Here is a 14,350-nt window from a genome sequence, read left to right on the forward strand (position 1 = left end):
CGGGAGGGCTGGCCTCCCTCATGTGCATCCTGTCAATAGATGCTGAAAAAGCGTTTGACAGGGTGCACTGGGGATTCCTGTTCCAGGTTCTCCGCCATATTGGGCTTCAAGACGTGATGTTAAATAGGGTCTGTGCTCCTTATGACTCCCCTACAGCTCAGGTTAAACTAAATGGTACACTGTCTCCCCCTTTTCAGATCAATAATGGAACACGACAGGGTTGCTCACTTTCGCCCTTGCTTTATGTCATCTGTATGGAATTTTTAGCAACAGCCATAAGAAACAATCCCTCAATTAAAGGAATCCCCATGAAGAACTCAATCTTCTCTTGTACGTAACCTCCCCATTAACTAGCCTCCCTAATATCTTGTTAGAGTTACGCGAATACGGACATTTAAGTAATTTTAAAATAAACTCACATAAATCAGAGATTGTAAACAAACTTGCCCCAACATCTTGCTACCCGCCTACAGACGTCCTTCCCCTTTAAATGGCAACCAGTATCTCTCACCTATCTCGGAATCAAAATCTCCCCAGACGTGACAAGCGTTTACTCCTTGAACTTCGCCCCAGCTCTGATCTCAGCCGAGCGGGACCTTGAGAGGTGGAACAAACTCCACCTGTCTTGGTTTGGTCGGATAAATGTGATTAAAATGGATCTTTTGCCTCGTTTATTATATTTTTTCCCAACCCTTCCTCTATATCTAACAGCCTCCTTTTTTTCCACGTCTCAAGAAAGTGATCAGTCACTTTGTCTGGGCCTCTAGGCGACCGCGACTCTCCTTCCAGTTGCTGAGCAGCTCGCGGAATACAGGGGGAGTCGGACTTCCGCCTTTATACTTTGTCCTCCCTGGGAACATGTCCATTAGACCTGTTTCATCATAGAGGCAGGAAGAGATGGGTGGATGTGGAGTATGACGCTTCTGAGTACTGTCCCCTTGCCTTCATTTGGTCGCGGTCTGGCCCCTCGAACTCCCAGGCGGCGCCCTCCTTTATGGTAAAAAATATAGCCAGTTTTGTGAGACAAGGATCTAGGACCTTAGGTATTTCTTCAGTGCCCGGTCCCCTCCTCCCAGTCTATGATAACCCATTCTTCCCAGTGGGACTTAATAGAACCACTTTCCTGAATAAACATAGATCGGAATCCTCAGTGATATCGGACTTCTGCTCAATCATCCCGTTTAGTAAGTTCTTCCAGGGCTCCGGACTACCTCCGGGTACGTGGTTCTTTTATAGGCAACTACAGAGTTATATGCGCTTGCTGTCACCTCCAGAGAACATCTTTAGGCTGCTCACACCCATGGAAACTCTCTGCGTCAGGAAGGACCCTCCAGAACACACTGTTTCCCTATTATACAAGATCTTCCTGGAGGGTCGGACTGCTCGGGTGGACCATCCCAATTTCTTCTCAAGATGGGAGGCCGACCTGGGTAGACCTCTGCTTCAGGAAGATAGAGCTAAGATCTTGCTCTTCACGCAGATGTCTTCCATGTGCTCTCTGACACAGGAGAGGAGGTACAAGATTTTATACAGATGGTATAGGTGCCCATCGGCTGTTCATGTGATGTTCCCCTCAACCCCAGACACCTGCTGGAGATGCTTACAAGAGGTTCGTACATACACATATGGTGGACCAGTGAACATATTAAAGCTTTTTGGAGGGCAGCATTTATCCTTATTAACCTGATCTCGACATATAGGATCACCCCTTCTCCTGAGTTTGCTCTTCTGTCACTCTGCAATCTTTCAATTTCACAGTTTAAAAGGGGTTTGTTCCGTCACGTCTTAGCGGCAGCGAGGCGGCTGATTCCCAGATTTTGGAAGCAAACCCAAGTCCTATCCAGAGCGGACCTGCTGACAGAGATGAACGACATATTCCGAATGGAGAAACTGGTGAGACAGACCACTGATACTTTGGGTAAGGTCCTTGATTCTTGATCCCCTTGGATCCTTTTTATGGACTCCCCGAACCGGGATACCTGGTTAGCTGGTGATGACTGAGTTGAGATATCTATGGCACTGCCGTATTGGGGAGGGAGCCTCCTGGGTTCGACGAGAAGCGTTTTCCCCCTTCTGACTCTCTTCGTGGTTTTCCCTTTTGAATTCAATCTATCCCTCTGAACTTGCCTCTCATGTCAAGTGTATCCCCCTTCCCTTCCTATGCTTTTTCTTTGTATATGTTTGGTTTTTTTTCTTTTTCTGCTGATCTAAATTTTTTTTCTTTTCTTTTGAAGTTAACCGCGGTTCTTAGCGGTAACCTATTTCATTACTTAGTTGTTGTGATTATTACGACAATACTGCATTATCTAAATTGATTTTCATTTACATTTAGAGCATTGTTGTTATATTGAGTAATTACATAATCTTTGTCATGTTATACAATATTGACAATAATAAACTTCGATTTGAACTAAAATCAAAGTTCCCATAGGACCTATAAAATGTGTATTGGGGAATAGAGAGGGGAGTCAGTTCCCAATGATGATGAAAAAACTACTAAACATTGCGGAAAGTGATTTTATAAAACTCGATCACAGCACATGTTCCCACGAAGAAGGAATGGATCGTAGATGGAAATAGTAATTTGTAATATGAACATGTTTATTATTGTAGTATAGAGAAGTTACAGACATTGTTCAAACATGGAGATTGTGCGCTTAAAGTAATGTGGGCGTCACAGGAGACGATATATCGTGCGATATGTCGGTGGGGTCACGTCGTAAGTGACGCACATCCGGCTTCGCTTGATATATCGTAGCGTGTGACAGCGATGAACGAGCAGAAATACTCACCTTCTCGTTCATCGCTGACACGACGCTCATTTTCTAAAAAATCGTACGTCCTGTTTTTCATCGTTCCCGGGGTAGCACACATCGCTCCGTGTGACACCCCGGGAACGATGAACACAGCTTACCTGCAGCCGCCAGCAATGCTGAAGGAAGGAGGTGGGCGGGATGTTTACGTCCCGCTCATCTCCGCCCCTCCGCTTCTATTGGCCGGCCTCTGTGTGACGTCGCTGTGACGCTGAACGTCCCTTCCCCTTCAGGAAGTGGATGTTCGTCGCCCACAGCGACGTCGCTCAGCAGGTAAGTGCGTGTGATGGGGGTTTAACGACTTTGTGCGACACAAGCAACTAATTGCCCATGACGCACAAACGACGGGGGCGGGTACGATCACGATAGATCGTATTGTGTGACGCCCGCATAACTGTAATGAATGGCAGATCGCTGAGATTTGGAGTTAAGAAGAACAGGGAGGACGGATGTTGGGTATTTTGGGGGGAGGGTTGTAATACTCTTGTCCATATAGTGAATATATAAATATATAATGTGAAATGCTTAATGCACATGGAATATTGCTTATTATTTGATTCTTAGAAAACAGATGTCTATTAGTAATTGTATATATTATAATCTAATGTAACTTCTAACGTACTTTCCCTTTCTTCTCTACTTTCTTGCCTTTACTTTGTCTCTTTAGTGGTGTTTTCTTTTTCAGTTTGCCATATTATTAGCACCTTTTCATTTTTTTCATACACTGTACAATATCTTCAGAAATAAATGGAAATGTACCAAAGTTATATCCTCAGAATTTTTTAATTAGTGGTCCAAAGTAATACAACAATAACACATTGTTTGTCACTTACATGTTGCAATTTCAAAGAAGAAACAGAATAAACAGCATGTGCAACAATAAAAGCCCCTAATTAATACTTGGCTGCACCCCTAATTAATACTTGGCTGCACACCCTTTGACATTGATGAGCCTAACGTTTCTTGTAGCCATCTATAAGCTTCTTGCAGTTCTCTGCTGGTATGTTCTCCCACTCTTCCTTTGTATTTTGGTTAAGCTCTTGAATGTTTATAGGGTTCTTTGTCCCAATGGCAGATTTCAGCTCACTCCAAAGATTGGGATTGAGGTCAGGACTCATTGTTGGCCATTTTAAAACAGACTATTTTTTCTTTTTCACACATTCCTGTGTACTTTTGGATGTGTGCTTTTTGGTCATTGTCTTGCTGGAGGACTCAAGTTTTCTTACACTGGGTAGGACGTTTTCCTCTAAAATCTCTTGACAATTCTCTGATTTCATGACTTGTGATAGGGTCAAGGCCTTCAGTACCAGACGCAACAAGGCAACCCCACAGCATTATGGATCCTTGACTGTGCTTAGCAGTTTGTAAGGTGTTATTTTCCTTAAAAGCTTCATTGGTGTATTTTTTACCATCTGTCCAAAGAACATTTTCCCAGAAGGAGTGTAGTTTGTCTATATACTCTTTGGCAAAGATCAGTCTTTCCTTTATGTTTTTTACTTAAGCAATGATTTCTACATTGGCCTTTGCCGATAAACCTCTGCTTGTTTTAGTGTGTGGCATATAGTACTTGTTGAAACCATTATCCCAGACTGTTTCAGGTTGGTCTTAAGGTCTTTGAATGTTTTGCATGGTGGTTTTTCCACCATTCGCACCAACCTTAGAAGACATCTCTTGTAAATTTTCCTATTTTCTCCAAGTCCTGGGAGGCTTTTGATGGTTCCATGCTTGACAAACTTCTTAATAACATTGCACACTGCTGAAACTGGGATACCAAGGTCTTTGCAGATGGCCTTATACCCTTCGGAAATCTTGTGTTTGCTAATACCAGTTCTGATGTCCTCAGGCAGCTCCTTTGTTTTTACAATCGTGATAAAGTAACAGGGCCTATGATGTGTTTTTTTTTAAATACTGAAGTCATCATTCATTGGCTAATTCATGTCATATAGGCACTGACAATCACAGGTGATTCTCATTTTTATGATACACCACAGGTGAGTCAAAATTTGTTTCCATACTAATTTAATGTAAAGGGTGCCAATACCAGTGTCACTGCAGCTTTAGGTTTCTTGATTTTTCCTTCCCATTGTTTTTTAATTGTGGTTTATAATTTTCTCTTTTGTATTTAACATTATGGTCTATACATAAAAGTTTTGTCACTTCATTAATTTTTTCAGGATATTCCACATTATGCACTTAAAGGGAACCTGTCATCCGAAATTTGGCTTTCAACCTAAATGTTTCCCCCTCTGCAGCTCCTGGGCTGCATTCTAGTAAGGTTTCTATACTTTTTGTGCCCCCTTTTAAACCAAAATAAATACTTTATAAAACTGTACCTTTTGGTTTGAAAATCTTGTAAATTATCCATGGGGGCGGGCCGTGTGACGTCCGTTGCTGTATCTTACGCCGTCCCCCATGCTCCAAATCATCCCTCAGGATGCCGCCCACTGCGCCCGAGGTCCCGTGCACGCCAGGACACCTGATGACGTGGTCGCAGGCACAAGAGTATGGGCGGCGCTGTGATTGCATCGCAAGTGCCCGCCCATACTCTCGTGGGCGCACTCTCCCCTCTGTACGTCGCTCAGATCCTCCGCTTCTCCTGTTGTGGCCTGCTCCACTCCTCCCATCTATTTCCTGCTGCAGGGTACGATGGGAAGGAGGTGACGTCGGGCCGGCGCAGAACGCTGGAGGCAGTGGGGAAAGGGCGGGCACGAGAGTATGGGCGGGCACTTGCGATGCAATCACAGCGCCGCCCATACTCTCGTGCTTGCGACCACGTCACCAGGTGTCTCGGCGTGCACGGGACCTCGGGCGCAGTGGGCGGAGTTCTGAGGGATGATTTGGAGCATGGGGGACGGCGTAAGATACAGCAACTGACGCCACACGGCCCGCCCCCATGGATAATTTACAAGATTTTCAAACCGAAAGGTACAGTTTTATAAAGTATTTATTTTGGTTTAAAAGGGGGCACAAAAAGTATAGAAACCTTACTAGAATGCAGCCCAGGAGCTGCAGAGGGGGAAACTTTTAGGTTGAAAGCCAAATTTCTGATGACAGGTTCCCTTTAAGCTTCATGCGTGCCAGTAATGATGACCAGGACTATATATGATTTCTCCCGATGTGAATTTTTCTTAGCGTTCAACAAATTATAATTTTCAACTAAAACATTTCTCACCTTCTAGGTATGATAATGGCTTCAACCCTTGTGAGTTTTGTGAGGTTCAAAATGATGCCATTTGTGTGTAAAATATTGCCCTCATTCTGAGCACAACAAGGGTTTCTCTCCTGTATGAATTCTTTGGTGTTTTGATTGATTTGTAAAACATTTCCCACATTCTGAACATTAATATGGCTTCTTCCCTGTGTGAGTTCTCTGATGTTTAACAATCCTTGATTTATTTGAAAAAAATTTCCCGCATTCTGAACATGAAAAGGGTTTCTCCCCTGTGTGAATTCTTTTGTGTTTAGCAAGATTTGATTGATCTGTAAAACATTTCAAACATTCTGAACATGAATATGGCTTTTCTCCTGTGTGAGTTCTCTGATGTTTAACAATATTTGATTTATTTGAAAAACATTTCCCGCATTCTGAACATGAAAAGGGTTTCTGACCTGTGTGAATTCTCTGATGTATAACAAGACTTGATTTACGTACAAAACATCTCCCACATTCTGAACATGAAAAAGGCTTCACCCCTGTATGAATTCTCTGATGAATAACCATTTTTGATTTACCTACAAAACATCTCCTACATTCTGAACACGAAAAAGGCTTCTCCCCTGTGTGAGTTCTCTGGAACATAACAGACTCTGAAGGAAATCTTTTCTCCCCTGTATGAATTCTTTTGTGTCTAGCAAGATCTGATTGATCTGTAAAACATTTCCCACATTCTGAACATGAATATGGCTTCTCCCCTGTGTGAGTTCTCTGATGTTTAACAATATTTGATTTATCTGAAAAACATTTCCCACATTCTGAACATGAAAAGGGTTTCTCCCCTGTGTGAATTCTTTTGTGTTTAGCAAGAAGTGATTGGTCTGTAAAACATTTCCCACATTCTGAACATGAATATGGCTTCTCCCCTGTGTGAGTTCTCTGATGTTTAACAATATTTGATTTATTTGAAAAACATTTCCCGCATTCTGAACATGAAAAGGGTTTCTCCCCTGTGTGAATTCTCTGATGTATAACAAGACTTGATTTACGTACAAAACATCTCCGACATTCTGAACATGAAAAAGGCTTCTCCCCTGTGTGAGTTCTCTGGTGTCTGAGAAGATCTGATTTTCGGTTAAAACATTTCCCACATTCTGAACATGAATAGGGCTTCTCTCCTGTGTGAGTGCTCTGGATCATTACAGACTCTGAAGAAAATCTTTCCTCCCCTGTGTGAATTTTTTTATGGATTTTTTCATATTCTGAAGTTGAAAACGGATTCTTTGCTGTAAGAGCACTTTGATTTTTAATGCCTCTTTTGTGACGTTTATTTTTCTTCATAGTCAATAAATCAGAAGATTGGACTTGTTTAAAAGAATCAGATGATAGATCTTTGCTGTGAAGGGATGATGGTAGATCTAGAATAGAGGCCTTCACTTCAGTTATATCTTGTGTGATACCAAGATCATCTGATTTAAAAATTGAAGATGTCAGCGGTGCCTCTAATCTCCTGGTACAGTCATCTGTCAAGAATAAAAATTATTTTTAATTATATATATATAAACTAGCTGTACTAATTGAAGGATCTAATTTATAATATAGCTTGTAACATTGTTACCAGCGTCCCCACATACTTAACTTCCTAGCTGCCCAACGGTGGCTTCCATGGCCCAGGTCCAAGCCGCCATCTTCCAGGACCTGCGCATGCCATGCAGGTCTCCTGGGAGTGTGGTTAACGCATCCGTGCACCTATTCTTAAACGTCCAGAGTACCCTAATCCGGAAGTGCCTCTCAACTTATGGCTAAAAGGCACTTGGTATTTAAGGCATCCTCCCTTTATGGGAGGTGCCTGGGCATCATAGTTTAGAAGTGTTGCTAATTGTCAGTTCCTGTTCCATTTTCTGCGTCTTATGCTGTGTGTGCGAAGATGTGTCTGTATTATGGTATCTGCTGTGCCCAGGAAACCTGCTGCATCTATCTAAACCAGCTGTGCCTACGTACCTGCTGCATCTATCTATCTATCTATACCAGCTTTACCTGCCATATCTGCTGCACCTGTCATATCAGCTGTATCCATTGCACCTGCTTAAGCCAGCCATCAAATCTACACATGACTACATCAGTAACTGTCAGTATCCAATCACTGACCCATGGGGTCAGCTGTTACAGTACCAGGACTTCCTGGAGTAGTCACTGGCATCTACTGTACCTTCTAGCATAAGCCTATCCTCACAAAGCCTCTAGTGAATCTTAGGTAGCCGATTAGTTATGCGCCTCCTGGTTGAGATGGCCCACTCCCGCTCTCACCCGCAAGCATAACAGCTTACTCAGGCCATGGGGCCCACTGGCTCCAGAACTCCTCATTTTGCAGCAAGAGATTGTTAGTCAATGGAAACAAGACTAGATCCTGATCTACTTGCAGTCAGTGGACACCTGCTTGCAAGCCTTCACACCAAAGTCTCCACTCGATCCTTTCCCAGCTGTAGTCGCCACCCAGGAAGCAGATTTGGCTCTAAGCTTTGGTCCTCATCTGTCTGCTCTTCTGCGATCTGACGGCGACCCCAAGCAATGAAAGGAGGTTCATAAATCAGTGCTCCATGTACTTTGAACTTTTATTCACTTTGGACCGGTGTAAGGTGGCCTTTATGATGAAATGACCAGTGAGTCACTTGCTTAGATCAATCCATTATAGTAAAGAATTGAGCTTCTTGTGTTGGACCTAACACAATAGCAAATAGGTGTATAATACAGAAAAAAGACTTAAAATATAACTTTTAATAGATTTATGTATAATGACCTACGTCCATTTTCTAAAAAGACACTGTTACGGTTCGGGGTTCTGTTGTGCTTCGAACCGGTCTAGTCCCGTCATTGACTCCCACATTGGGGTCTGTTATCTCTGCAGCACCATCTGGCCGTCGCTTGAGGCATCAGGTGGCTAGAGTTTTGTACCATCCTGAGCCTAAGTGCTCATGCAGCCACACTGAGCATGTGCGTGATGTCATTGATGACAAGACGGCCACTGATTGGTCATCAGTGACATCAGCGATGAAGTGGCAGCCACTGATTGGTCATCAGGACTTCAGCAATGATGTGGCAGCCCCTGTATGGCTGCAGCCGACGCCATTACCACATGCCATGTGGTCTGGGCCAGGGTGGTGGCTATAAAAGGTCTGTAGCTCCGCCCATCGGGGTGCAAGCATCATTATGCATGCTGACAGCAAAGGCTGCATTCCCGGCTGTCAGAGTGAGTGGGTTCCAGCGCCACTTTAGTCTGCAGTGTTTGTGGCAGACCTTTGTATGTATCCAGAGCCATTTTAGTCTGCAGTGTTTGTGGCAGACCTGTGTATGTATGTTTGTGTGAATCTCAATTTAGGGCAAGCGCCGGTACCAGGTATTCGTATCTGGGTACAAGCTGTGTCTCGGTACGGTGAGGGATTAGGGTCCATCCTGACAAGACGTGCCCCCTACGCACACGCCCAGTCTGCAGTGTCAGTGGCAGACTTGTGTGTATGTGTGTGTGCCAGCCCTGGGTACCCAATGACGCTAACTGGGTGGTAAATCAGTGGTTCTATGAGGAAGCCAAACCCGTACGCTCCCAGGCCTATGACTTGTTGCATCTTGTAAAAAAGTGGTTGCAGCCTGACACTCTGAGCCCGGCGCAAATGGTGGAAAGGGTAGTAGTGGATCATTTTGTGCGCACTTTACCCGTCACCGTTCAACGGTGGGTAGGACAGGGTGACCCGAGTACCCTGGACCAATTAGTGTCCCTGGTAGAGCGGCATGTGGCTACGCAGGACTTGATACGGGACACTGAGACTTTGCGTACCGCCCGTCGGTCCGGCCCCTCCAAGCCTAGGGCCAAGGACCCACCGCTGACAACGGTGCAGGAGTCCCCTACCGTCCCGTCTGAGGCCGCGGCCGCCATTCCTGAGGTCCGGAAGGTTCTGTACCCTAAACGACAACCCGTCAAGGGGGTTTCCGTCCCCATTAGATGCTGGCGGTGCCAGCGGGTGGGACATATGGAAGCCCAGTGTCCACTCACCACGGAGCCCATGGATTGTGGGGTAACCCGGCGGGGTTCAATGTATGCTCAGGTGGTGTGTACCGCTGACCTGGTCTCCCCAGAGACGGAGCCCCACTTGTGCCAAATACAGGTGAATGGATGTCCGGTTACAGGATTGTTGGATTCCGGAAGCTTAGTGACCCTTGTGCGATCCACCTTGAGGGCTAAAGTAAAGGCCACAGGACGTACCGTGGGGGTGGTTTGCATACATGGGGACCGCCGAGACTATCCCACGGGGATTGTCACCATCACAGCACCTTGCGGTCAGGTGCAACATGAGGTGGGACTTCTTAACACTCTTCCTTATGACGTGATCCTAGGAAGGGATCTGCCCTATTTCTGGACTTTATGGAGGGGACCCCCTAAGTCCCCTCAGATATTGGTCAGTCCGGGACCTGAGCCCTACAATCCTGAATCCGGGATGCCTGCCGTAGGGGTCACCATGATAGGGACAGAGTGTGAACCCGATAGGTCACCCCTAGAGGTATTGGCAGGAGAGGCTGAGATGGTCGAGCCCATCCCGGAGTTGGAGGCGTCCCCGGATACGTTTGGGACAGCCCAACTCCAGGACCCTACGTTAATACATGCCCGGAGTCGGGTGACAGTAGTTGACGGGGTGGCACAGCTGCCCGGTGCCCAGGTAAGGTACCCCCATTTCGCTCTTAAGCAAGATTTACTCTACCGGGTAGATGAAATACGGGGCGTGGGGGTAGAACAGTTGGTGGTGCCCCAGCCGCATCGCCGGCGGGTCCTCGACTTGGCTCATAAACACCTGATGAGTGGCCACCTAGGGGTCAAGAAAACGCAGGAGCGAATATTGCAAAGGTTCTATTGGCCCGGGGTCTTTGGGGAGGTAAAACGGTTCTGCGAAACCTGCCCGGAGTGTCAGCTTACCGCACCCCTGACCCATTTTCGCAGTCCGTTGGTACCGTTACCCATTATAGAAGTCCCTTTTGAACGGATAGGGATGGATCTGGTGGGGCCCCTCGTAAAGTCCGCTCGAGGGCACCAACACATCCTAGTGATCGTTGACTATGCCACCCGATATCCCGAGCCGATACCTCTCAGACATACTGCAGCAAAGCTTATAGCTCGGGAGTTGTTTGCTGTGTTCTGCCGGGTGGGGTTGCCCAAGGAGATCCTTACGGATCAGGGGACCCCGTTCATGTCTAAAGTGACCAAAGAGCTATGCCGGCTACTCCAGATCAAGCAGTTGCGTACGTCTGTGTATCATCCTCAAACGGACGGTTTAGTCGAGCGTTTCAATAAAACCCTGAAAACCATGCTCAAAAGGGTGATTTCAAAAGACGGGAAAGACTGGGATATGATGCTTCCCTATTTGATGTTTGCCATACGAGAGGTGCCACAGGCATCCACGGGGTTTTCGCCTTTTGAATTGTTATACGGGCGACATCCCCGGGGATTGTTGGACCTGGCAAAGGAAACATGGGAGCAAGAGCCCACCCCCCATAAAAGTGTGATTGAACACATTTTGGGTATGCAGAACCGCATAAGCGCGGTCATGCCAATTGTGAAGGAGCATTTACAGGAGGCTCAGGCCGCGCAAAGCGGCCGCTACAATAGACAAGCCACCGTGCGGACCTTTAAACCCGGGGATCGGGTGTTGGTATTAATCCCCACGGCGGAGAGTAAATTCCTGGCTCAGTGGCAAGGCCCCTACGAGATAAAGGAAAGAGTCGGGGTGGTTAACTATAAAGTATTGCAGCCCGGTAGGCGGAAACCTGAACAAATATAGCATGTCAACCTATTAAAACCTTGGCAGGAACGGGAAAGCCTGATGGCTGTTTTTTCCCCACCTCCCTCCTCTTCGGGTCGTTCACATCCGGCTCCAGCGACCTCCGGAGAGGACGAACCGGAAGTAAGGATTGGAGAAGCCCTCACCAAGACTCAGAGGCGAGAGGCCAGACGGTTGGTTCAGCAGAACCCCGATGTCTTCTCCGAGCTGCCCGGTAGGACCAGTCTGATACGACATGATATTGTCACCGAGCCCCACCTGAAGGTACGCCTGAAGTCATACCGGGTACCGGAGGCTCGACGACAAGCCATATCGGAGGAAGTAAAGACAATGTTACGCCTGGGGGTCATCGAAAAATCCCGGAGTGAATGGGCTAGTCCGATTGTCCTAATACCAAAACCCGATGGCTCCTTAAGGTTCTGCAATGACTTTAGGAGATTGAACGAAATATCCAAGTTCGATCTCTACCCCATGCCCCGGGTGGATGAGCTGATTGATAGGCTGGGACAGGCGCGATATTTCACCACGCTCGACCTGACCAAGGGGTACTGGCAGGTGCCACTGACTGAGTCCGCCAAGGAGAAAACCGCTTTTGTTACGCCGGAGGGTCTCTTCCACTATGTTGTCTTGCCTTTTGGGTTACATGGCGCTCCGGCCACGTTCCAGAGGTTGATGGACTTAGTGCTGGAACCCCACCAGGCGGATGCATCAGCGTACCTGGATGACATCATTATTTACAGCTCCGATTGGCAGACCAACTTGGAACAGGTACAAGTGGTGGTGGACGCGCTTCGAACAGCCGGATTGACAGCCAATCCCAAGAAATGTGCATTGGGACTCACGGAAGCCCGCTACTTGGGCTACGTGATAGGCCAAGGAGTGATTAAGCCTCAAATTAACAAAGTTGAGGCGATCCAGAAGTGGCCTAGACCCCTGACCACGAAGCAGGTTAGGGCCTTCCTGGGTATCGTGGGGTACTACAGGAGGTTTGTAAAGGATTTTGCGGGACTATCAGCCCCCTTGACGGACCTTCTCAAAGGCAAGAAGTCCGTCATGGTGCGCTGGACTCCGCAGGCCAAGGACTCCTTCCGGGCCCTGAAGGAGGTCCTGTGCGGACAGCCCGTTCTTGTACACCCTGATTTCCGGAAGGGGTTCATAGTACAGACTGACGCCTCAGAGGTCGGCCTGGGGGCAGTGCTGTCTCAGGTGGTTCAGGGGGAGGAACACCCCGTCACCTTCTTGAGTAGGAAGCTCACCCCTCCCGAGCGGAATTATAGCGTAGTGGAGAAGGAGTGCCTGGCGATCAAGTGGGCCTTGGAGTCCCTACGCTACTACCTGCTGGGACGGCAGTTTCGCTTGGTGACGGACCACTCTCCATTGGTCTGGATGAGGTCCGCCAAGGAACGGAATGCCCGGGTTACCCGGTGGTTCCTTTCTCTGCAGAACTTCCGGTTTACGGTTGAACATAGGGCCGGTGGGTTGCAGGGCAACGCCGATGCCTTGTCCCGCGGCCCGTGTTTGATGGCGGGAGTTCAACCCCGCACGCTTGAACTGAGGGGGGGGGGGTATGTGAGACTGTGACCGGGGTTATCTATGACGGCCGGTATGTCTCGCCCCGGTTGTGCTCACTCCATGATAGAAAGTAAATCCACTCTAGGGTTAATGCTGTTTCCCTACAGGCTGAAGGAAGGGTTAAATGGAAACAGGAACAAGGGCAGGTGTGCCGGGTGTGGGGGAGTGAACAGAACTCCCTGAGCTCTCTGCTGGAGAGGCACATGTATATTGTTGTGGACTTTTGTTTGGATTAAAACCATGTGCTGTGAACCTTAATGCCTGGATCCCGTGTCTTCTGCTGCGCAGCCGACCGTGCTACCTCACAATACACTTGGACCCATTTGAGCTTGGTGGTCCATTGTGTAATGTTCGTTTAGTGTGTCTTTTTAGAGAATGGACCTAGGTCATTTTACATAAATCTATTAAAAGTTATATTTAAGTCTTTTTCTGTATTATACACCTATTTGCTATTGTGTTATACCAACTTTTGTGGTGTCAGAAATCTTTATTCCACATACAGTGGTAACTTACTATCTAGTTTGTCTTGGACCTGCAAACCTTCGAGGGAACTTTCTGCAAGATAAATCGAAGAATCTGGTTGAGTTTCCTTGGCAGCATCTTCGCTCCTTAAATTTTGCCACGGAATTCTCAACATAGGCCACTATGCCATTGGTTTCCCCACCTTGTCCTCCAAACTAGACTGGAATAATGTGGCACTGGTAGCTTCATTCTGGGAGGATTTGTCCAGAAGAAACAAGGACGAATTGGCCAGCCGTATTGTACCATCTTCACTGTGTAAATTGGTATCTTTGGCTATCTGCATCAATATCAGGTTCCAAGAACGCTCTAGAGAGGCGAACTGTGAGAGATCACTGCCGCTGGCTCCTAACTTACAGAGACCCATCATGTTGTGATACGCAGTTGCTGCTGCTTCCTCTAAGCGCATGGAGGTAGATCGTGTGAACCTGGCAAAGCCTTATCCTGTGAAAGGTTGCAACCAGCTGTAT

The 14,350-nt window shown here is 46.9% G+C and overlaps 1 protein-coding gene across 1 annotated transcript in view; it reads right to left on the reverse strand.

Annotated features, from left to right (window-relative positions):
• Nucleotides 1-5,880: 5,880 nt before the first annotated feature.
• The window catches only part of LOC142312971 (uncharacterized), an 80,550-nt gene continuing 72,080 nt past the window's right edge, over nt 5,881-14,350 (reverse strand). Inside the window, exon 5 of the mRNA XM_075351960.1 lies at nt 5,881-7,158. Within this exon, the coding sequence (XP_075208075.1) occupies nt 6,154-7,158 (1,005 nt within the window). The 3' untranslated portion in view covers nt 5,881-6,153. The remainder of the gene's footprint in view (nt 7,159-14,350) is intronic.

This window comes from Anomaloglossus baeobatrachus, chromosome 5 (genome assembly GCF_048569485.1).
Source record: "Anomaloglossus baeobatrachus isolate aAnoBae1 chromosome 5, aAnoBae1.hap1, whole genome shotgun sequence".
NCBI lineage: Eukaryota > Metazoa > Chordata > Amphibia > Anura > Aromobatidae > Anomaloglossus > Anomaloglossus baeobatrachus.